The sequence below is a fragment of the Saccopteryx bilineata genome, chromosome 10, assembly GCF_036850765.1.
Source record: "Saccopteryx bilineata isolate mSacBil1 chromosome 10, mSacBil1_pri_phased_curated, whole genome shotgun sequence".
Classification (NCBI taxonomy): Eukaryota; Metazoa; Chordata; class Mammalia; order Chiroptera; family Emballonuridae; genus Saccopteryx; species Saccopteryx bilineata.
In genome coordinates this window covers 53,342,148-53,366,360 of record NC_089499.1, presented here as the reverse complement: position 1 = coordinate 53,366,360, position 24,213 = coordinate 53,342,148, and the positions used below count along the sequence as shown (strand labels likewise).

General features: G+C 39.5%; 1 protein-coding gene across 3 annotated transcripts in view; it reads left to right on the top strand.

Annotated features, from left to right (window-relative positions):
• Positions 1–24,213, top strand: part of GRM7 (glutamate metabotropic receptor 7) — a 1,011,140-nt gene that overhangs the window by 811,510 nt on the left and 175,417 nt on the right. For all 3 annotated transcript variants that reach the window (XM_066245502.1, XM_066245501.1, XM_066245500.1), the window contains exon 8: positions 13,857–14,792. In XM_066245502.1, coding sequence (XP_066101599.1) covers positions 13,857–14,792 — 936 coding nt within the window. The remainder of the gene's footprint in view (positions 1–13,856; positions 14,793–24,213) is intronic.

The window sequence follows — 24,213 nt, the reverse complement described above, 5'->3', positions numbered from 1 at the left end:
TTGTTTGCCAGGAGATCTATTGTTAGTGAAAGGAAATTGGACTAGACAGCCTCTCTTCTTCTTTCTGGAAGTTGCTCCCACATTCACCCTCTCCTCCCTTTACCCCATAAGGTAGGAGAATGAATTGTAGGTCTGATGATAACCATATCCTTCTCAGTGGGCTATGTGACAGTCCTGAGCCAACCTCTGTCTTCTTCTCCACTCTTATGTTCCTAAATAATCTGTATAAAAACTGTTTCTTTCCTCCAGCTCTAAAAAGGGAAGAGATTCAGAGGCTCAGCAAAATAGAAAGGAGAGAAGGGAGAAAGAAAAAACAAAGAAAATTAAAAGCCTTTCTTGTATCAAGTGGCAAACTGACTGATCAGCATTCTTCCCCACTTACCTGGCAGAGAGCGTGACTCTCCCCAGGTGAGTGGGTGCAAAGAATTTGCAGGTTGTTGAGAGTGCAAAAATCCAAGCTATGGCTAAACTGGTGAGAAAAGAAGATTTTGTAGCAGTGCTATGAGAACTTCTATCATTCTTGCATGTATCATTTGTCATATTTAAGCAAATCAGACGTGGGAGGCTCAAACAAAAGCAAAGAAGAAGGAATACTTAAGGGCCCTAAAAGAAGGCATTTCTCTCATAAGAATTTTAGCCCTTTTTGTCCTAAACTTGGAAATTCTTTCTTGGGATCAAATCTGCCTCTGTTCCATTTCACCCTTTAGGTTCTGAGAGATTTAAAAAAAAATACATGGTGGCCACAGTTTCCCAAATGTAAGTAGAGGAGGTAGGAGAACAGTCCAGGTGGCATGCTAAGAGATGTCAACCCAGGGAGAGAGCATTTCTGGTTCAGAGGCATCTGGGAAGATTTGGGGCGCTTGAGCTGGTTGTTGAAGAATGAGGGCAAAAGCATGACAGCTAAAAGGAGAAGTGTAATAATAGGGCACCAAAAGGTATTAAAGTGACTCATAGGCAGTGCTCTTCGATAGAAGAGCACCGGGTATGTGCAGAGGTAGAGGCTGATGACAGCAGAGTGAAGGGTTAGAGTTCTGCCTTTGAGTGATGGGAATGTTAAAAGAAGGTGACTGAGCAGTCTCAGGTGGACAGTGAGTTTTAATGCCAGGTGCATGTGGTAAGACCACACTCACTGCCCAGAGCACTCTGGTGACTTGTTGGCCATCTGAGCCACTCTTCCAGGCCCAGAGCGAGCAAATGTGGTCTCTTCAAGTGGAGGGAAAGGAACAATGGGGTAAACACTCGGGTGTTGAAGTTTAGAGCAGAGCTGCTATGAAGAGAAATAGTTTAAAGGAATAAAAAAAGGGAAGACCCAAAATCAGAACAAGGAAGAAGACACAGTGATAACTTCAATGGATCCATGACACTGGGGACAAAGAGAAAAGGGGTTGGTGGACGAAGACCAGGACAAACTTTGCAACTGTTATTTCTTTAGGGGAGCAAGGTAGAGAAGTGTGTCAAAGATGACACAGTTTTATCTGTAGTAATAATTTCAATAGACATAACTCATTAAGCTTTGACTATGTGTCAGACAATGTGCTTCATAGACATTAATGCTCTCTGTAAGTCAAGGTCAAACAGCTGAAATGACTCGGTCATGGTCACTCTGCTAGGATTTGAGCCCAGGTCCATCTGAGTGCAATTCTCATGGGATTAATTTCTGTGTACCAAGACAGGTTGCAGGGAGTATGGCAACATCTAGGGAAAGAGAAGGAAGATGGTATGTTTGGTTTTAGATGCACAGAGTCTGAAATGCCTTGATGGCATTAATTGCTGGTGATATTCAGTTGGACAAATCAGAGCTCAAGAGAGTAGGAAGGGTTAGGAATGACCATTCTAAAATTTTGTGCATGGATTAAGTTGAGCATTGAAGCCATAAAATAGTCTAATAAAAATTAATAATTGTTTAGGCTGCTACGATGTCTTGGGCACCATGTTAGTGCCTGACATGTTATCTAACTTAGTCTTCATAACAAATAAATTTAGAAAACTAACACCCCAGATTGACCTTGGGCTTTCTCTCTGGAAGTGATGAAGTTAGCCTTTGAACCTCGTTTCTGTTTTCCTAGCTCATTGTCTTTCTGTTTTGAACTGTAGCTAAGCTTACCAATGGAGAAAGTAACAGTCAGGGACCAATTGAAATCAAGTTCTGTCCTTGGGTGTATGTTGGATGTGACTTGCTTTTCTCCCTCTCCCTGGCATAATTGTGCTCATTTTCTCTCTACCTAGAAATTAAGCACTTCATATTTAATTTTCTTTCTTTCCTCATGAAAATGGCAAGAGCATTTCAACTATAAACTTTCACTCTGTAAGCATGTAGTAAATGACCGGAAAACAGCTAAGACTCACACAAGTATTTTTGGATCTGTTCACCACATCTAATTATAATTAAACTCAAATTTGGGCTGGAGAAAAATTACATCTAGAGGAATAATCAATCTTTTTTTCCATTCCTGCTGTGTCATTCATCCATTCAATCCAACAGTGCTAGAGGCACATCTCAGATTCCAATTTCCGATAGTGAATAACGTGGACAGAAACTCTGATCTCATGGAGCATACTTATGAGTTGGGAGACAGACTTTAATGAATTCATAAATTTGCATAATTACTAATTGTGTTAGTTCTTTGAAGAGGGTTCCTTGAGAGTTTATTAAAGGAGGACACACCCGGCCAGTTAGCTCAGTTGGTTAGAACATCATCCCAATATACCAAGGTGGTGGATTCAATCCCTGGTCAGGGCACATACAAGAATCAACCAATCAATTTATAAATAAGTGGAATGACAAATCAATGTTTCTCTTTCTCTCTCTCCCTCCCTTTTCATCTCTCTCTCTAAAAAAGAAATATATCAATAATTAAAAAAAAAAAGAACCTATGAGTGCAAAAATAAGTGGAACAACAAATTGATGTTTTTCTCTCTCCCTTCCTTTCTCTCTAAAATCAATAAATTAAATCCCTGGCCGGTTGGCTCAGCAGTAGCATGTCAGCCCAGCGTGTGGATGTCCTAGGTTCTGTTCTTGGTCAGGGTACACAGAAATGACCATCTGCTTCTCCACCCCTCCTTTCTCTCTCTCTCTCTCTCTCTCTCTCTCTCTCTCTCTCTCTCTCTCTCTCTCACCATCCCACAGCTATGGCTCAGTTGGAGCAAGTTGGCTCTGGGCACTGAGGATGGCTCTATGGCCTCACATCAGGTGCTAAAATAGCTCCCCAATGGGCAGAGCATCACCCCATAGGGGGCTTGCTGAGTGGATCCCGGTCAGGGTGCATGTGGGAATCTGTCTCTCTGCATCTCCGCTTCTCAATTAAGAAAACAAAAAATTAATAAGTTAAAATAATAATAATAATAATAATAAGTAAATAAATGGAAGGAAGACCCCATCCATTGGAGGTAGGGATTTCCTAAACAAGATTCGGTGAACTGAAGAGCTGTTGAGAGGCATATTGCAGCACAAAACAGTATGAGGCAGGAAACTTAATTAAGTCAAATAAAGTCAGTGAAGTCCATTGATGAGTGTCCTCACCAGACTAGTTGGATCATCTAAGAGGTTTAAGAGCAAAGAGAGTCATTGAAGAGATTAAGCAAAAAAGAGAAGATCAAATCTACATACTAAAAGATCCTTCAGACTCTACGGCAACAAATTGAATTAGGAAGGGCCCAGAGAAAAGGAAGGTGGAAAAACTCCAGAGGAGGTGTGGTAGTGTTACCCAGCAAGAGCCCATTGCCCAATGCACACAAGAGTCAATGCTATGGCACTGGCTTTTGGGAAAAGAAAAAGCTTTTATTGCAAGGTCAGCTGGCAAAGTAGCAGGACAAAACTCAACTCTGCCTGCCGGGTTAGAGTTTTGGGGTGAGATTAAAGGGTTAAAAGTAAGGAAATTATGTATATCCATTGGGATTGCATCATGTCATATTGTATAAGTGTGGGCAGTTCATACAACTTCATGGATTGCATGTACAAATTTGGGGGCAGTTAACATGTAGTTTCCAGAAGATATTGGCCTTGTGACATCAGTAGGTTGTCTGTAGGACAAGACTTTTCTTTCTGTGCAGCCTCTGTAGACTGCTTGAATCAGGTAGTCTTGTGGCTCCCTTTCAGGAAGTAGGGCAACTCCCTTTCCCATTGGCTATGGCCTGAGACCTCCTCATTCTATTGTATCCTGCGGAAAAGAGCTGATGACTTATTATTTAGGGCTGGTAGGGGCTAATCTGGTAACCTGCTGATTCAGGAACAACAAATAGTAAAGAGGAATGCATGTTTTCTCTGAGGCATTCCTGTCTCTCCTTTGTTTCCAGCAACTAAAGCAGGTCCAGCATTCAGTAAATTTACTTAATACATATTTGTTGGATGAAATAATTGACTTGTGATTTGCAAGAGATAAAATCTACACAAATTGTTGGTAACAGATTTGGAGGGTTGGGTAAGAGAAAGGAAGATGTCAAAATGATGAAGCCTCTGGTGTCTGGACACATAAGGCTGCCTTGCACTGGGCTTTGCCCTTTAGTTATTTTTTGATCTGAGGCAAGCCAATATTTTGTGTAAAGGGCCTGATGGGACATAGTTTAGACTCTGCAGGGTGGACATTCACAACTGCTCCACTCTCCCATGAGAACATAAAATCAGCCATGGACAAAACAGAAGAGTGTATGTGACGATGCTCCAATGAAAATTTATAAAAACAGGCAGTGGGCAGAATTTTGCCTGTGGGCCATAGTTTGCCATTTCCTGGTACAGATCATGAGTTCAGTTTTGAACCAGTATAAACTGAGATATTTTTGAGTTATCCACATGCATTAAAAAAAATTTTTTTAAGTGAGAGGGGGCAGGGGGGACAGACAGGGACAGACAGAAAGGGAGAGAGATGAAAAGCATCAACTCATAGTTGCGGCACCTTAGTTGTTCATTGATTGTTTCTCATATGCGCCTTGATCAGGAACCTCCAGCTGAACCAGTGACCTTGGGCTCAAGCCAGCGACCATGAAGTCATGCATGTTCAAGCTAGTGACCCCGTGCTCAAGCCAGCAACCTCAAGGGTTTCAAACCTAGGTTCTTAGTGTCTCAGGCCGACACTCTATCCACTGCACCACCACCTGGTCAGGTCATTACAAATTATTCTTAACTCTAAGGTTTAAAAAAATGACTTCCAGCCCTGGCCAGTTGGCTCAGTGGTAGAGCATCAGCTTGGTGTGTGGATGACCTGGGTTCAATTCCCAGTCAGGGAACAGGAGACCCCTCCCTTTCCCTCTCATTCCTTCCCTCTCCCCCCACTCCCTCTCTCATTCTTTCCTGCAGCCATGGCTCAACTGATTAGAGCACTTCGGTCCAAGTGCTAAGGATGGCTCTGTGTAGCCTCTGGCTCAGGTGCTAAAATTAGCTTGGTTGTGAGCATGGCCCCAGATAGGGGTTGTGGGTAAACCTTGGTTGGGGTGTTTGCAGGAGTCTATCTCCCCTCCTCTCACTTGGAAAAGAAGAAAAATAATTACTTTCAGGTGTATTTAATAATTTGAACAATAATAAATATCTAATCTTTGATTGGTAAACATATTTGAGGGAACTGTGTCCCTAGAGCAGTGGTTGGCAAACTCATTAGTCAACAGAGCCAAATATCAACAGTACAACCATTTAAATTTCTTTTGAGAGACAAATTTTTTAAACTTAAACTATATAGGTAGGTACATTGTTATTAACTTAATTATAGTACTCCTGCCTGACCTGTGGTGGCGCAGTGGATAAAGCGTCAACCTGGAAATGCTGAGGTCGCTGATTCGAAACCCTAGACTTGCCTGGTCAAGGCACATATGGGAGTTGATGCTTCCAGCTCCTCCCCCCTTCTCTCTCTCCTCTCTCTCCCTCTCTGTCTCTCTCTCTCTCCTCTCTAAAAATGAATAAATAAAATTAAAAAATTAAAAAAAAAAAGAAATAAGAAAGCCTGACCAGGTGGTGGCACAGTGGATAGAGCGTTGGACTGGGATGTGGAAGACCCAGGTTTGAGACCCCAAGGTCTCCAGCTTGAGCACAGGCTCATCTGGTTTGAGCAAAAATTCACCAGCTTGGACCCAAGGTCGCTGGCTCAAGCAAGGGGTTACTCAGTCTGCTGAAGGCCCATGGTCAAGGCACATATGAGAAAGCAATCAATGAACAACTAAGGTGTCGCAATGTGCAACGAAAAACTAATGATTGATGCTTCTCATCTCTCTGTTCCTGTCTGTCTGTCTCTGTCTATCCCTCTCTCTCTGTCTCTGTAAAAAAACAAAACAAAAAAAAAACAACAAAAAATAGAGTACTCCTAAGCTGGCCTTTGCTAAACACTCAAGGGGCCAAAGAGCCACATGCAGCTGGCGAGCTGTGGTTTGCCAACCAAGGTCCTAGAGGAAGGTAAATAAGAGATCATTTATACTTAACATATAAATTATAAAGGGATGGTTCCTCTAGTAGAAGTATCTTTCAGAAAGACACAGCTAACTAGTGTCAGCATGTGCAGCGTTTGGCTGTCTGAATATATGGTATTTTTTTTTAATTTTATTTATTCATTTTTAGAGAGGAGAGAGGGGGGAGAGAGAGAGGGGGGAGGAGCTGGAAGCATCAACTCCCATATGTGCCTTGACCAGGCAAGCCCAGGGTTTCGAACCGGCGACCTCAGCATTTCCAGGTCGATGCTTTATCCACTGCGCCACCACAGGTGAGGCCTGAGTATATGGTATTTTTTAAGAAGATATCACTACTGTAAAAAAATTGGAAGGTTCCAAATAAGTCTGTTTTGAAAAAATGATAATAATAAAGGTCATTCTGAAACCAAGTCATGTCAACCCTTTTAGCTAGAGATATAGAGAGGTTTCATCAAGAAGGAGAAATCTAGGGGTTTTTTTAGGGGCAACTGTTCAATTATTCTGGGAGTTTTTAGTTACATACATTTAAAATAAGCACCAACTTCATTGCCCCTTTAATTAAGGGAAATGCAGGCATTGAAATAACAAATGCAAATTATTTAGACAGAACTGCCTGATGAAATCTGTTTCTTAATGCATAATTTAACACACACACACACATATGTATATATGAATGATACTGTGTTCCTTTGAACTTGGTTGTTTTGGGGAAAGAAATGTTTCTTATTCCCACTCACTTTGTTTATGTGCTGAGCCTCTGCAGACATTTTAAGTTGTTTGGCCAATGACCTTATGAAACTTAAGCCAGGAGATCTTCCCAACTGTCCACATTGTAATTCTACTACAGCTTCACACTTTCCCATTAACTCATAATAAAGTAATAACTGAGCATGTTATGTGACCCATTCAAACTTTTAATGAGATAGTGCATCACAAGGTCAAGAATAGAAGCCAGGAGAAGTGAATCTGTAGTCACCAGGTGTTCTAAACAGCACAAAGGTTTTCTTCTGAATGCTAGCCTATCAGAGAGCTTAGGTCAGTGGTTACCAACTTGTCTCCATTATCACTGAAGGAGCTTTAAAACACATTGAGGCCTAATAAGATTTTTTGGAAGATCCCTAAGTGATTCACATGTGCAGGCAAGTTTGGGAACGACTGGTTTAACTGAAAATGCAGTTTCAGAAACAGTACAGAGTGATCCCATCCTGGCCCTCCAGGGGCTTTCCAGTGAGATGAGGCTCCGGATTCCTCCATAAATGATTGTGGTCCACTGCAGAGAAAAGCCAACCTCGTAATACTGTGGACGGCACTTTCTTCCTAGAGTCCATGAAAAAGGGCGATGTTTGTAATTACAAATTTTGAGCAAGTAGAGTGTGAATTAGTGGTGTTTTTTTTTTGTCATATAATATATCAGTCCTGAAATTTTGTTTCAGTCTAGTTACGCTGCCTAATGTATAACGGTAGGATCTGAGTCTTAAAAAAAAAAAGAGAGGGAAAGAGAGAGAGAGATTGAGATGCTACAGACCTCCTTGCAAGCTCCTGCCATCCCACCTTACCCCACTCTCCACCAGAACCCAAACCTGGCTCTTCTCTTATACTATAAATTCAACATTTCTCTGTGTTTTTCCTTAAAAAAAAAAAAAAAGTCTTTTTCTATAAATTAAATAGGACAAATGTATTTTACTGAACAAATGGCTTTTTCATAAGGAAACATTTTAAATGAGCTCATTCTAGTAAAAGTTTTAATAAGGAAAAGTAATATTGCAGAGCATTATGCAATAGAAGCAGCAGCCAGCTTAGTCTACACAGCAAGCTTTGGAAATGTGTGAATTCAATTTCACCAAAGAAAATATCCCTGGAGTGACAGAATTTCCATTTGGACAGAAAGTGTCTATATGGGGAAAGGAACAGATCTCTTCTAGATGAAAAGGGATGCACCAAATACTGTTGATAAGATTTCTATCACTGTTTGATTCCTGCCTTTGGTGGTTAGACAGCAACCAATTTAGTTTTTATTTTAAAATTCCAGTGATCATAAGATCTACACATTCCCTGTGGAGTAATGCACTCTCTACAAGAGCCAGACCCCAGTTTTCCTTTGCCAAACACAGGAGCGACTGAACTGTAGAAGACACATGTCTCTTCATTTTTGTGTCTGAGCCAGAAGCAGGGGAGTCACAGCCGATTTTCTGAGTCTCGGACTTTACCACTCTCTTTCCTGGGCATTTTCAGGAGGCAGAGACAAGTGTTTCTGGCCATGTGTGATTCAAAAGTTCCCTTTCCTTCCAGAGCTACCTGTTATTTATGTAAGAACCTACATTATAGGTGTTGTCTAACAGATTCATGCACCAGATACAGAAACAAGAAAAAATGTGTTACTAGTTAGATGTTTGACTGCAGGTAGTAGACTGCACATGATTAGTCATTACGGAAAGATGATCATTTCATGTTAAAAATTTAGCGGTAGAGTGGTACCAGTGTTGGTTAAGTTGGTGACATAATTATGCCATCAAAGGCACAATTTATTTATTTACTTGTTTATTTAGGCTATTCTCAGCATATTGGCTTTGTTCCTTAGACTTGCCTCCTCATGGATATAGAATATCTGCTGGAGCTCCATGCATCACATCTGCACACATCAAAATTCAAAGGCTGATGAGTTTATTCCTTCTTTGAGTCTCTTTTTTAAGAATGAAGAACACTTTCCTAGAACTTCACAACAGACTGGTTTTCACTTTCATTAGCGATAACTGCTATAATTTTCTCTTTCCTTAAACATTAGTACACATATCCTTATAATCTATGTCCCATGCACCATATTAATTGATGGTCTTAGCTATAAAGTTTTATTCTCTGGCCAAGAGCTGGGATCTCAATAGTTATGTCCCATAAGTCAGCTACTAATCAGATGTAGAACTCAATAACCATAAATTTTGGGTATCCAGGAGGAAAATGCAATCATATTAGGGAAATTAGAACTATATTTTCTAAAGTAAATGATGTTAAACACCCAAGCCTTTTCCTTCCTTTCTACACCTTAGGTTAGGCTTTCCAGCTAACTGAAACAGTTTTGTTGCAGAATTCAGAAAAAAATTGAAATTTGCATTCCTGCTAGCCTTCTGACATTATGGTTGATTTTTCATAGCTCTGAATTATTATTCTTCCCTAAATAGTTGCCTCTAAGCATTTGCAGGTGACTATTTTTTTTTTTATGAAAAAAGGCACTGAATTTATGTGGATGGTTATAAATAAGCACAAATCATATGCGTTGCTTTAACAAAATTCTCACAGGAAACTTTAAAGGTTACTCAGTATCTCCATGGAACATGGATTATGCAGGATGGGGCAAAAGTAGGATTACTGTCAGTTGTATGGAAAATAATATAATAATTAATGAATAATACAAGAGTAAACTGTTTTACATAATCACAACTATAAACCTACTTTTTTTTTTATATAAACCTACTTTTGCCCCAGCCTATATTATTCATAATGATTTTTGTTGGCAAAGCAAGTAAATTAGACTTTGTTCATTTTGAGCAAGAGGCAACTTTGTTGGTTTAATATATACAATTAAATTGAGTTGAGATTTACTTTAAATGAAAATTTAAAACAAATTAAGCAATCAGTCAATGCAATGTTTGTAGTTACAACCCTTGTATATATTTGGATAAGTCGAGGGAAAATAAAAGCTATTCAGCATTGTTGGCATTTTATTTTAATCTAAGGGGAACTAAAAATAGTGAGCTGGCAACATTTGAAATTGACTGTAAAATATGACAGTGATAATTTGTTTCTATATTTTATGAGCACTACATTTTTTCCTATAGATCAAGTTTAATCACAGCATATTAGTATCCACTAGTGTTGGAATAAACATCTCAAGTTTAGCTAATAAAATTTACTTATAGTTTTTTAAATTCTCTTACTAGCCATGAGTAGAGCCTTTTAATTTGACATTTGTTTTAATAATAGTATTTTTTTTTTATATTCCAGCATCTTAAAATTGACATTTGTAAAGTTAGTGCATATCTTTTTCTCTTATAACAAATTATTTCCCTAATTTTATGACTTTGGGATGGCTGCCAATGACTTATTGCCACCAAAATGATGACATCGGGAAAAAAGTGATGATGTTTTATATTTAGTTAGATTTATTTAATTTATACTTAGTTAGATTTATTAGTGCTGACTTGGGTTTTGTACACAGGCATTTGAGTTCACACGAATCATCTGAAGATTCTCGGGTCTCTGGTTAAAGTTTAAATTCAACCATTGGAAGGTTGTGGTAATTTACAAAGTTTACTACCTGAGCCATTTTTCCCCCAGAGTTAACTACTTGGATTCAGATTTTAAATATAGGTCTTATTCAAGTTTTGACGGAAGTATCACACCCCTCTGTAAATTATATCCTGTTTTAACATGGCACTAAAATTTTAATGAACTATGAATTAATTTTCATTCCCCCTTATCTCTCTTAAAAAATTTTTTTTTCTTAAGCATTTTTTATTTTTCAATTAAAGGTGACATTATATTAGTTTCAGGTGTACCTCTAGTGATTAGACATTAGATAACTTAATAAGTGATCCCAATATATTTCATATCCATCTGACACCATACATAGTTATTAGAATATTATTGACTATATTCCCTATGCTGTACTTCACATCCCCATAACTATTCTATAACTACCCATTTATTTTGTAACTATCAACTTCTTAATCCCTTCACCTTTTTCACCTACCCCCCCACTCCCCTCCCATCTGGTAACTGTCAAAATGTTCTTTGTATGTATGAGTCTGTTTTTAAATTTTTTTTATGAGTCTGTTTTTGTTTTGCTTGTTTGTCTTTTAGATTCAGTTGTTGAGAGATATGTATGTATTGCAACTTTGTTGTTTATATTTTTTTATCTTTATTTCTTTTTCTTATAAAGAAGACCCTTAAACATTTCATGTAATTCTGGTTTGGTGGTAATAAACTTCTTGTCTGGAAAGTCATCTGTCCTTCAATTCTAAATGATAGCTTTTCTGGACAGAGTATTATTGGTTGTAAGTTCCTGCTTTTTATCACATTGAATGTTTTTACCAATCAATACCTTCTACCCTGCAAAGTTTTTCTTGAGAAATAAGCTGACAGTCTTACAAGAGTTCCTTTGAAGGTAACTGTTTTTCCCTTGCTGCTTTTAAGATTTTCTATTTGTTTTTAACCTTTGCATTTTAATTATGGTGTGTCTTGGTGTGGGACTCTTTGGGCTCATCTTGTTTTGGACCCCGTGCTTCCTGGACTTGTATGTCTATTTCCTTCATCAGGTTGGGGAAGTTTTCCATCAGGTTTTCAATTATTTTGCTCTCTCTTTTTCACTTCTGGCACCCCCATGTTGTCAATGTTGGCATGCTTGAAGTTTTCCCAGAGGCTCCTTACTCTATCCTCATTCATTTTGATTCCTTTTTCTTTTTGCTGATCTGGTTGAGAGTTTTTTGCTTCCTTATATATAAATTGCTGATTTAATTTTTGGCTTTGTCAACTCTACTGTTGATTCCCTATAAATTATTCTTCATTTCAGTTTGTATGCCCACCATTTCTCACTCATTCTTTTTTATGGTTTCCATGTCCTTTTTATACTGTTGAAATTCTTACTAAGTTCATTGAGCATCCTTATAACTAGTGTTTTGATACTACATCTAGTAGATTGCTTATCTCCATTTTGTTTAGTTCCTTTTCTGGAGTTTTATTCTGTTCTTTCATTTGCGACATGTTTCTTTGTCTCCTCATTTTGGCTGCCTCCCTGTATTTGTTTCTAGGCATTAGATAGTGCTGCTACATCTTTCCAGTTTGGTAGAGTCCCTTAATGTAGTAGGGGTCCTGTAGGGCCTAATAGCATAGCCTTCCTGTTCACTTGAGCAGGGCATTCCAGATGGGCACCCCTGTGTGGGCTGTGTACACCTTCTTCATGTAGTTGAGCCTTGATTACTGTTGGCACCTCAATGGAAGGGATTTACTTCCAGGCTGAGCAGCTGCAAGGACTGGCTCTGACCACCATGGAAGATCAGCTGTTAAGAGGACTGCCCCACAGAGCAAGATTTATTTCAGCGGGGCTGTGGTGCTCTCTGAGTCAGTACTTTGGGTATGTCACTTATGGAGATGGTTGAGTGGTGCTTCAACATGGTCGGAAGCTGTCCACTGGCTACACTGGCTCTGAGGCTTCCCCAGAGGTCCTGGCCAGGCTCAACCACCTCCTATGTTGTTCCTGGGGCCTCCTGGCATGAGCTACACAGTGATCTGCAGATGGCTGTTACTTGTGCTGGGCTTGGAGGTGCTCAGGATAGGCGAAGCTACAAACCAAGGCAGTCTGCCATTAGTGCCAAGCCCAGGGGCACTTAGTGAGAAGTACACAGAATGCTCTGGCCAGATGCTGCTTGTTTGAGAGATTTAAGGAAAGTCTGAGGTGTGGGCCAAGACAGGCCATTCATATGTAAAAGACACTGGAAGCAGCTTCAGTGGGCCTGAGAGTTGAGTGGGATAGGGCCTCAGGGAATCACCAGGGTGGGGCAAAAAGTGATAGTCAGGTTGATGGGAATTTAGACATGATGTCTGCCCACTGGTTCTGTGGAGAAAGGGCTCAGCAAAGGAACGTGACCTATGCCAGCACTTCTGTTAGGGAGAAAGCTGCACCTCTTAACTCTTCCTGATGCCGGACAACTCAGCTCCTCCCAATCTGTCCCTGGTGCCCTTTGAGCTGCTGCGCCAGTGCTGGAGCTCAGAAGGAGTGAGTCTGAGTAAGTCCATGCGCAGGCCCTTTAGGAAGATTGCTTGGGACTCCAGCAGCCCTCTCTCTCACTCAGCCACAATCCCCACTGGTTTATATAGGCAGAGGTCCCCACATCTTTACTTTGCTTCAAAATTTCTCAATAAAAATGGCAATGATGCCTACAGAATTTTAGGGAAAGTGGTCAGCACTGAAAATCATCCAAAATAATTTTAAAACCTTTTTTTAGGAGATGACTGTAGCTTTTTATATTACTTAGAAGTTTTGTTAGTTTGTTTGTTTAACTTGGTTTGAGACCTTTGAGCTTAGCCTGGAGAAGACAATAGAGAGCATGTCAGTATTTCTCAGTTTATCTAATCATAATAATCCTCTGGGTACTTGTTAAAAAGAAAGATCCAAAGGTTCTTCTTCATGATATTTTTATTTGAGAGGTCTAGGAGGGGAAAATGAATTTGTATTTTTACAAGTTTCCAAAGGAAAGTCTTAAAAGCAAGCATGTTTAGAACATATTCTATAGTGATGAACTGTAAGGATATTGCAATGAAATGGTAGGGGGTCAAGTCTTGGTTGTCGCTCCTAATAGCTGGGGTAAGTTACATAACTTCATCAGGTGTCAAATACTTCTATTATTACTGTTTGTTGTTAATTCTTTTTTTTTTCTCTTGAATAATGTGGCTGTTGCCCCTTCATATTTCTTACACTGCAGATCGAGGACATGCAATGGGGTAAAGGAGTCCGGGAGATCCCCCACTCAGTATGTACACGGCCATGCAAACCTGGACAAAGAAAGAAGACACAGAAGGGAACGCCTTGCTGCTGGACCTGTGAGCCTTGCGATGGCTACCAGTACCAGTTTGATGAGATGACATGCCAGCACTGCCCTTATGACCAGAGGCCCAATGAAAACCGAACTGGCTGCCAGGATATCCCCATCATCAAACTGGAGTGGCATTCCCCCTGGGCCGTCATCCCTGTCTTCTTAGCAATGTTGGGGATCATCGCCACCATCTTTGTCATGGCCACTTTCATCCGCTACAATGACACGCCCATAGTCCGGGCATCTGGGCGGGAGCTCAGCTACGTTCTGCTGACGGGCATCTTTCTTTGCTACATCATCACTTTCCTGATGATAGCCAAGCCTGATGTGGCAGTGTGTTCTTTCCGGAGAGTTTTCTTGGGCTTGGGGATGTGCATCAGTTATGCAGCTCTCTTGACAAAAACCAATCGGATTTATCGCATATTTGAGCAGGGCAAGAAATCAGTGACAGCTCCCAGACTCATAAGCCCGACGTCACAGTTGGCAATCACTTCAAGTTTAATATCAGTTCAGCTTCTAGGTGTTTTCATTTGGTTTGGCGTTGACCCACCCAACATCATTGTAGACTATGATGAACATAAGACAATGAACCCTGAGCTGGCTAGGGGGGTTCTCAAATGTGACATTACAGACCTCCAAATCATTTGCTCGTTGGGATATAGCATTCTTCTCATGGTCACATGTACTGTGTATGCCATCAAGACTCGGGGTGTCCCAGAGAATTTTAATGAAGCCAAGCCCATTGGATTCACTATGTACACGACATGTATAGTATGGCTTGCCTTCATTCCAATTTTTTTTGGCACCGCTCAGTCAGCAGAAAAGGTAAGTGAAAATGCACACCAGACATTTCAAATGTGTTAATTTTTTGAAATATTGAAACTAAATTAATTGTATAGAGTAAGAGGTTTTATATAGGCAGTATGGTATTCCCAAGAGTAAAGAAATCCGAAATGAATAGATACCAATGCTACAGAAGTCTAAAGTCTGCAGTGAACTTTGCTTCATTTATTCTTCTGGAAACCAATCAGCAGTAGCCTTTTTGAGTTAATTTTTTATAGCATTATTCAATGTAGCAAGAGATTATTCTGTGTGAAATCATTTATTCTATCAAAATTAAATCCTCCTATTAATTCTCCACTCTCTCTATTTACACATCTATTTCTTTGGGATAGGAGAAGAGTGTCACAGTTCCTTATCCTCCAGGGTAAGGATGATCATTACTAGCTCTCTCTCTTCTTAATGGCTGTTTAGGTTGTCACTGTGGATTGCATCTAGTATGTGAGCTATACCAAATATTGGAGTTGCCCAATTGCATGTATGTGTGTGTGCATATATATACAGGGTGAGAAAAAGGAGGTTTACAGTTGTGAGCATGTGAAACACAGAGTTTATTTTTGTATTATTATTTATTAAGTTTTGTATTAGTTTCCATATGAAGAATTGTACACCTACTTTTGCCCCATCCTGTTTATACAATCATATGCCTTTTAACTGTGGGAATACATTCTGAGAAATGCATTTTTAAGTACATTAATCACATCAGTTGATTCAGGGTGATATCAGAGACTCAATTTTCCAGCAGAGGGAGAAACAGTGTATACACACCCACATACATATGCAGTAGACCAAGTGACATCAAGCTGTGAAAGTTCAGAGTTTTCAAAATTAGTGGGCCCTACTATGTTGGTCTTAAACATGGTTACTGCGCATGATCCCCACATATAATTATAAATTTTTATGAACCTGGAAATTAGGCAGCCATAGAGTGTTGGTTCTTCATGCAATGAGTATGTCTAGCTGTAGGATCAACACTCAGGCAAATATGGCAACACTGAAGTGGTGATTTTAGATGTGATTCATACACATCTGATTTCTATACATATCCCATCTGGTTATACATTGGAATATATGCAAATTGGGTGATCTTAATGCATTGATCTTAATAAGGTGCAGTGTCCTCAAGAAGGCAGCTCTGACATGTTGGTACAGCTGAAGCCAGAGCTGAGACCTAGTCCTAACTGGAACACTGTATAGGAGAAAGCATGGTTGCAGTTTGGTTAGAAGTTAGGACATTGTGGGGGTCTAACATGATACCATGTTACTTTGGAGAAGTCTCTTAAACATTCAGGGACTTAGTTCCCTAAATAGGGAGAACAAAGATTGAAGTTGGATTATCTAAAAATTTATTAACCTGTAAATTGAGTCTGATTTTTTTAAAATTATTATGTCCTCTATTTAATTGTATAAAGAATTAATAGCATTTTGCTGGTTTCCCATCTAAAAATGTTTTTACTACCTTGTTTGATTCAAAAGCTGTAAGTTTAGACTGTATTTTTTTAAAAAGTAAGTATCTCATGAAACCATACAGAATTCTAAAGCCAAGAACAGTAAATGGTTTTAGATTATGGTTTTAGTCATAAAGTGTCTTGAAGGAAGCTCTTCCAAAATATATGCTCAATGAGCATAGTATGTTCCTAATGGTATGTTTCAAATTTATAATGCATGTTTACTGTCTGTGAAACCAACTTGAATTTCATTTTATTGCTTCTATCTATTCCTGAGCCAAGAGAATAATAAAAATATGAGTCAGGGTAGTGAAATGAAGTAGAGAGAAGAAGGAAAAAATTTCTCTAAATGGATGCTGCTAAGTCAATAACCATTGAACCATTTATGGGGCATGATGAACATCATCAAAGCCTGTAGAGGTAATGATTATTTTCTTAATAAAACAAACACAATTTCCAGACAACAGGTTAAAACTCATTAAATCCGTTTCTTATCAAGTTATTCTTGAGGCATATAAAAGGGAGGAATAACTGTAGTTGTTTTATTGATGAACCCTTCTGTGATGCATATTTGACAACCAGTCTCTACCATCTTGTTTGTCTTTTCTCTCTATTTCAAGTCCTGGCTATGAGTCTGAAAAGTAAGGTCAGGGGTATAATTTACTCATTGAAAGACCTGAAAATGATACAAAGTTTTAGGAACTGACTTCACTGATTCTGGTTGTTCTAGATGTGCTGGTAGCACTGGACTGCCAGAAAATGTAAGCTCTCTGCGGCAGTGGCTTTTCAATCCTGGAGTTTAAAAGGCATACGTTCATCCTGTATACATACCCTCAGCGGGTTCTAATGTTTCACATGGTTGATTGGCACAAAGGTACTGAATTGCCAGATGGGAATAGTGAATTGTTATATGAAAACGCATACACCTTAACAGTAGGCATATGATTAGAGAAGCATGAGTGAACAATGGAAAATATTTACTGCATATAAAACAATGGAACTTAAATTGTGGACAGTGACAAAATTGCCAAATGCAACAAAGAAGTCACAGGAAAAGGCGTTCTTGCCAAGTTCTGGATATTTTCCTGAACTTTCTCATCAGTTTGGCACAGCATAATATATGAGGAGTGCTCCTCATTTTTTTTTCAAAACATCAATCCCCATGAATTTTATTTTTGCTCTTGTTAAGGAAGATGCTATCTTGTCTTATCATTGCTAACCCTGTAACTTCTAGACTGAGGATTTTGCAACATGGCCAGAGAGGGAAGAGGTAAAAGGACGATTCCTGGTTTTAGGATGTATATATAGGTGACTGTAATGATTCAGAGAAACATGGCCAATAGTAGAGCAGTAGCACAGTAGGAGCCATTTTAGTGATCTGTGGTAATATCCCATTATTATATAATGGCACTATCTGTTGGAGGACTAGATCATTTTTCCATGAAAAACAAAAGCTTGTCTTGTGCATATATCTATACACAGTTTTTATACAGTTTTGCATGCAACCTGGATTAGAAGCATGCATCAGATAGGAAAGATACAGGTTACCCTGCCAATATCTGAGAAAGCCTATAAAAGCTATTTTTATTTAGAGCTTTGTAGCTAATTGTCATCTGGAGAACTTTCTAGTTAGACCATTATATCACTTCTTATATCGAGACAATTTTTGTATCACTTGGCTCTGCAAAGGCAGAGTGGATGGTGGTATACAAGGAAAAAGATAACCGGGTCTCACAGGTCTTCTCCTCTGTGCACGTTTGTTTGGATAAAAAGGTGGTGAGAGGAGAAGACAGAAAAAGATTGAGGCATTTGCTGGTCAGAGAAAAATTTGCTGGAAAGAGAGGAGTGGCTTGAAGGAAGGACTGTGTCTTCAACAGTGTCACCTACAGGCCATTCTTTACGTATATCTGAACAGAACCAGGGAGAATTATAGCACATAACAGGATATTTTGGTTTCAATTGAAGAATTATTCCACTAAATAACAGAATTGGGGCTATTGAAGTTGCTCAGAGTCCTTAACTCAGTGGTTCTCAAAATGGTGTCTATAATAATTATAAGAGGAATTTGTTTTAAAAAGTATTTTATATCTGCCCTCTTCACTGCTTTATAAGGCTAAAATGGAACATAAGAATTGAGGTTTTTTTGTTTTTTAATGAGCATGAGGGAAAATGACAGTCTTAAATCCATCTGAGCATTTTTTTTCCCAAGTCACAGAATACATCCTGTAAATATTTCTTAATTTATATTTTTAGAGCCTTTGGGAATAAGTTAGTTCTCATCCTAAACAAGAGGGAAGTCTGGAGATCAAGGAACTAGGAAATCAGAAGGATATATCCAGGGTTAGAGACAAAATCTAGAATAGGAAGCTCTGAATGAAGTGTCAACCCCAACATTTGAGCCAAAACCCTTAAAATCCAAGACCCAGGTACTGTCCTTGGGATCAGCGATAGCAAGAGGTCAGGTCAGGTGGATAGGAGTGTTTCCCAGGGGTACTTCTGAAGGGGTTGAAACCGTAGGCCAAGACTTTTTGATCTGCTGTGTGTAGTAGAACATTTCTCAGCATCTGACCACAAAGCAACAACCAGTCTAAGGGCTAATATAGAGAGCAGAAATATTTAACATATCCTAATGCAAAGCAGACACCACTAATCAATCGTGGCATGCTTCTCCTGAACCCAGGTGTGATCTTGAAATTCTCATCAACCAGTCTTTAGGTAGCCACTACCAATAGTCAGAACTGGAAGAATTTGAAATCCAGGCACCATTTCTGATTTGTATTGACTCCAACAAAGGACCATGTGATAGCTCTTCTCATCCAGCTGTTTGTTACTGTTACATGAAAGCCAATGAAAGGCTTTCTTTAGGAGTAATTTGCTTACAGGTAAAGAATAGTCAAGAAAACAGGGTGTGTTTCAGATAGCCTTTAGTCTATGATTACAAATCTCTTTTTATAAATTGGCAAATGCCATACAGAAAAAGGAGTCCTAGTTCTCTTTAGGAGTTATACATTGATGTATGCTTTGAAACTATTTGATTTGATTAAAATTATCTCATGATTCTTCAGCAATTGAACTGCTAACATGAAGCACCTACAATGCCCCTGGTAGTCTGTGAAGGGCTGTGATACAGAGCTAAAGAAGACATTGTCCTTCTCTTTCAGACACTCAATGCTAGTGGTCAGCTTGGGACATAAGACAAACATTGACTAGTACAAGGCATGCTACACTTGTCATAAAGAATGAAGAGAAGGGAACTCCACTGAAGTTTCACAGATAATGTGACAAGCATCTTGGAGTTAATTGGCAGAGAAAGCTATATGACAATTTGTAAGAAATTATCACATGTTAAAACATAGGATGTGGTGTTTTTAGCACATGGCGCATAGAGTGAGGGACAGATTACACTTCCCTGACTGACATATGCAAATATAAGAGATTGTAATAATGAAAGTGCCTTCTGTGGGCAAGTTTTGAAACAATGTGATCCCCAATGCTTCATTCCCAAATTAAATTTTTGGCAAGAATCACATCTTTTCAAAGTAATTGGCCAAGTTAATTTTAAACATTATAGTTTGTAATCTGAAATGTCTTTTGTGCTTGCTTAGGATGAAATATTCTCTTATGCACATGTTGAAATCTGTGTGGACTCCCTCTGGTGCAAGTGCAACCCCTCTGGTTTTGTGGACCTGGACTCCGCGCGGCAGAGGCAATGAGTCAGTGATGGGAGGGGTTTTTAGACTTTCTCCTCGAAGCTATGGCAATGCAACAAGTTGATAAATGTGGGAGAGATATGAGCATTGGATTTTTTGAATGGGGATTTCAGTAAATGGTACAAGAGTGAGAATCAGGTAGAAGTAGGAAACCAGTTACGTAGCTATTATAGTAGATTGACAAGGGATGGCACAGGATTGAAGAAAGCCCGAGGGATTAAAAAGATAAAGCAGTTTTGAAAGCAGGTTTGAACATTAAAGGAATATGTGAATAGACTATGCCTTATCTTTCCTTTGGAGTTACATAGTTTTATTACTGAAATAGAGATATACTTGTAGATATTTTCTTTTTTTTGATTTTGAAAGTCACATTGCCCACTATTTAATCTTTTTTCAAACAGCAGCTAAATGAGGAAAGAAAAGGGACTCCCATTATCCCATAGAGACAATCATTGTCAACAGTCTGATGTCTCTACTTCTAGACAGATAAATATGCACATATTCACACACATACACAAACATATTTTAAGAGAAAAATCCCTGTTTTCCCTTCTGGGATGCTGAGTGAGAAGCTTCACCTTGCATCTAAACACAGTGTAGAGAAGTGTTCCAATACATAGTTGATACTGAGGCTCTTGGTGCGTGCATGCTGTGACAGGCATGCAGACTGGTGGCTGAGATCTTCTGTTGTTTACTTCGTCTGTTTCTATCTATATCAGAAGCATATAACACTATCTCCTCTCTGCTTCCTTCTGTGATCTTGGTGATAACTGGACTTATCTCTACTTACCCTCTGAAACCAGCTGTTCACACATTTGGTGTTAGCCCATGCCTTTGCACGGTGCAGTCCGCCTTTCTCCCCTTCTGATGATGCATCAGTGGATTTCAGGTGAAATCACCCAGGATAATTGGAACCTCTACCATCTTAGTCCCTTCCTTTAGCAAGAATAAGTGGTTGAGCAGGTAAACACCAAGAGCTTAAGGAAGTAGCTAACTACATTAAAACCAAGGCCCTGATCACTCAAGATTTGAACAGAGAAGAACTCTAGAAAGAGAAATTTCTGCTAAAAGGGAAGACTCAACAAGAGACCTTGAATCTGCTCCCCAGTGGGGTGCTTCCTGGAGCGTATTAGGTGTTTTTCCCTCTGCCACTACAGCCACCTAGAGTCCCAGGCCTGCCTGACCTGCGGTGGTGCAGTGGGTAAAAGCATTGACCTGGAACACTGAGGTCGCTGGTTCAAAACCCTGGGCTTCCCTGGTCAAGGCACATATGGGAGTTGATGCTTCTTGCTCCTCCCTCCCTTCTCTCTCTGTCTATCTTTCTCTCTCTCTCTCTGTCTTCTCTCTCTAAAATGAATAAATAAAATCTTAAAAAAAAAAGAGTCCCAGGCCTCAGCTGTATAACTAACAGCAGGATCATCAAACAAATCTCTCTTCTTTGGTGCCTGTCAGAGCATTAGAGACCACTTACAACTTTCAGAAAAGACTTTTTTCAAAGTGCAAGAAATCAGAACAGGACATATGGGAGTTGATACTTCTGGCTCCTCCCCCTTTCTCTCTCTCTCTCTCTCTCTTCCCTCTCTAAAATGAATAAATCTTAAAAAAAAAAAAAGAAATCAGAACAGAACATAGTCTGCTGATGAGGGGTAAGGGTGGGTACAGCTTTGGGGTCCTGACAACCCCATACTAGATCATAAAACTGGCCCAACTGGGAGTTCTTTCTGGTACCAGTTTCTCTTGTCCTTGAAATTGGCTAATGATTATCTCCCCTGCCCATCGTTTTATGGTGTTCTGAACTTAAACATGATAGATACTTATATTTATCCTCCTGGATTCTTTCATCTGCATAATGAGTATGATTATTCCTCCTTTTAGGTGTGTTTAAGAAAAAATGAGCCCTGGCCAGATAGCTCAGTTGATTAGAGCATTGTCCTGAGTGCAGAGGTTGCGGGTTCGATCCCTGGTCAGGCCACATACCAGAACAGATTGACATTCTGGTCTTTCTCTCTCCTTTCCTCTCTCTCTAAAATCAATTAAAATTTTTGTTAATTTAAAAAGAGAAAAAATGAGATCTTTAAATTACTTAGCACAACATTTAAAAGATTGATGATGCCTAACTGGTGGTGGCACAGTGGATAGAGCACTGACCTGGGATGCTGAGGTCCCAGGTTCAAAACCCTGAGATGGCAGAGGAGTAGGCAGACGCACAGACACCCAGCTCTCACCACCAAACTGGAATACAAATCGATTTAGGAAAAATCAGCGTGAAAAACCAACTCTGGACTACAAGAACAGCTCTCAAAAACCAAGGAGCAAAGAAGAAGCCACAACAAACCTGGTAAGGAGCACCTGAATCTCCCCTGCTTATGGGAACGGAAGGGGTGAGGGGTGAGGCTGAGAGCCCAGAGGGGATCTCACTCCAGGGAAAAGAACAGAAAATACTGCTCACAGCCACTTGCCTGGCGACCAGGGAGCGAGGTGTGTTGAAAAGACCAGCTTATCTCCCAAGTGGGAAGGAGAGAGAGAGAGGGACAGATAGTGAGGGGCTAAGGAAGGCAGGAGATGACCTAAAAAAGCTGACACATCCATGCTGGAGGCAGCCATAGCTGGGGGAGGGACCAATCCTTCCACAAAACAGTACTGAATTGCTTCCAGATCAGAGATTTCCAGACATCTCTCCAGCTCCAATCAGCACAACAAGACACAGCTGAAAACAAGAAGTGGGGAGGAGGGGCAGTAACTCAGGTCTCCATGGAGATCTGAGATAACTTCCCCCTACTGAAGCTGAGAAAACACCCTGCCCCCAGAGAGATTAGTTGGTAGAAGAGGCCTTCAGAGTCTCAGGTTACACCCATCGCATTCCTGGATAGTTTCAAGGAAGCCCCCTGCTGAGATCAGTAAACAAGACTATCACCTGTTAAGAAAACAAACAAATCAAGACTTCAAAACTGCCCAAATTCAAAAGTGGATTACAAATAATAGCTGATACCAACCCAAGAAGACCTAGAAATAATACAACTGAAAACTGGAGGCAGACCACACCAAGCCTAGACTCAACCAACTCTACAAACAAAATACCCAAACACAGAAAATGAGAAGACAAAAAAGTGCAATCCAAATGAAAACACAAGAGAAACCTTCAGGAGATGAACTAAGTGATATGGAAATAATCAAACTTCCAGATGCGGAGTTCAAAATAATGATTGTAAGGATGCTTAGGGTTCTTAAAACAACAATGGATGGTCAATATGCACACCTAAATAAAGAAATAGCAAGTATAAAAAAGAATCAGTCGGAGATGACAAATACAATATTAGAAATAAATACCACAATGGAAGGAATTAAAAACAGGATGGATAGAGCTGAGGATTGAATCAGTGAGTTGGAGGACAACTTAATTGAAGGCAAGAAAGCAGAAAAGAATAAAGAAAAGAGACTCAAAAAATCTGAGGAAACTCTTAGCTCTGTGACAACATGAAGAGAAATAACATCCGCATCATAGGAGTTCCTGAAGAAGAAGAAAAAGAACAAGGGATAGAGACTTTGTTCAATCAGATCATAGCTGAAAACTTCCCTAAATTAATGTAGGAGAAACTCTCACAAGTTCAAGAAGCACAGAGGACTCCATTAAAGAGAAACCTAAAGAAACCTACACCAAGACACATCATAATTAAAATACCAAAGCTAAGCGATAAAGAGAAAATATTAAAAGCTGCAAGAGAAAAAAAAGCTATCACCTACAAAGGAGCCCCCATAAGGATGACATCCGACTTCTCAAAAGAAACACTCGAGGCCAGAAGGGAAGGGCAAGAAACATTCAAAGTAATGCAGAACAAGAACCTACAACCAAGACTACTTTATCCAGCAAGGCTATCATTTAAAATCGAAGGAGAAATAAAAAGCTTCCCAGACAAAAAAAACAACTCAAGGAATTCATTACAACCAAACCAATGCAGCAGGAAATGTTAAGGGGCCTGTTGTAAACAGATCAAAGTGGGAAAAGAATACACCAAAAAAGGAATACAGCTTTAAAGAATAAAATGGCAATAAACAACTACATATCAATAATAACCTTAAATGTAAATGGATTAAATATTCCAATCAAAAGACATAGCTGTGTGGATAAGAAAACAGGACCCGTACATATGCTGTCTACAAGAGACACACCTTAGAACAAAAGATACACATAGATTGAAGGTAAAAGGATGGAAAAAAACATTTCATGCAAAAGGAAATGAAAAAAAATCT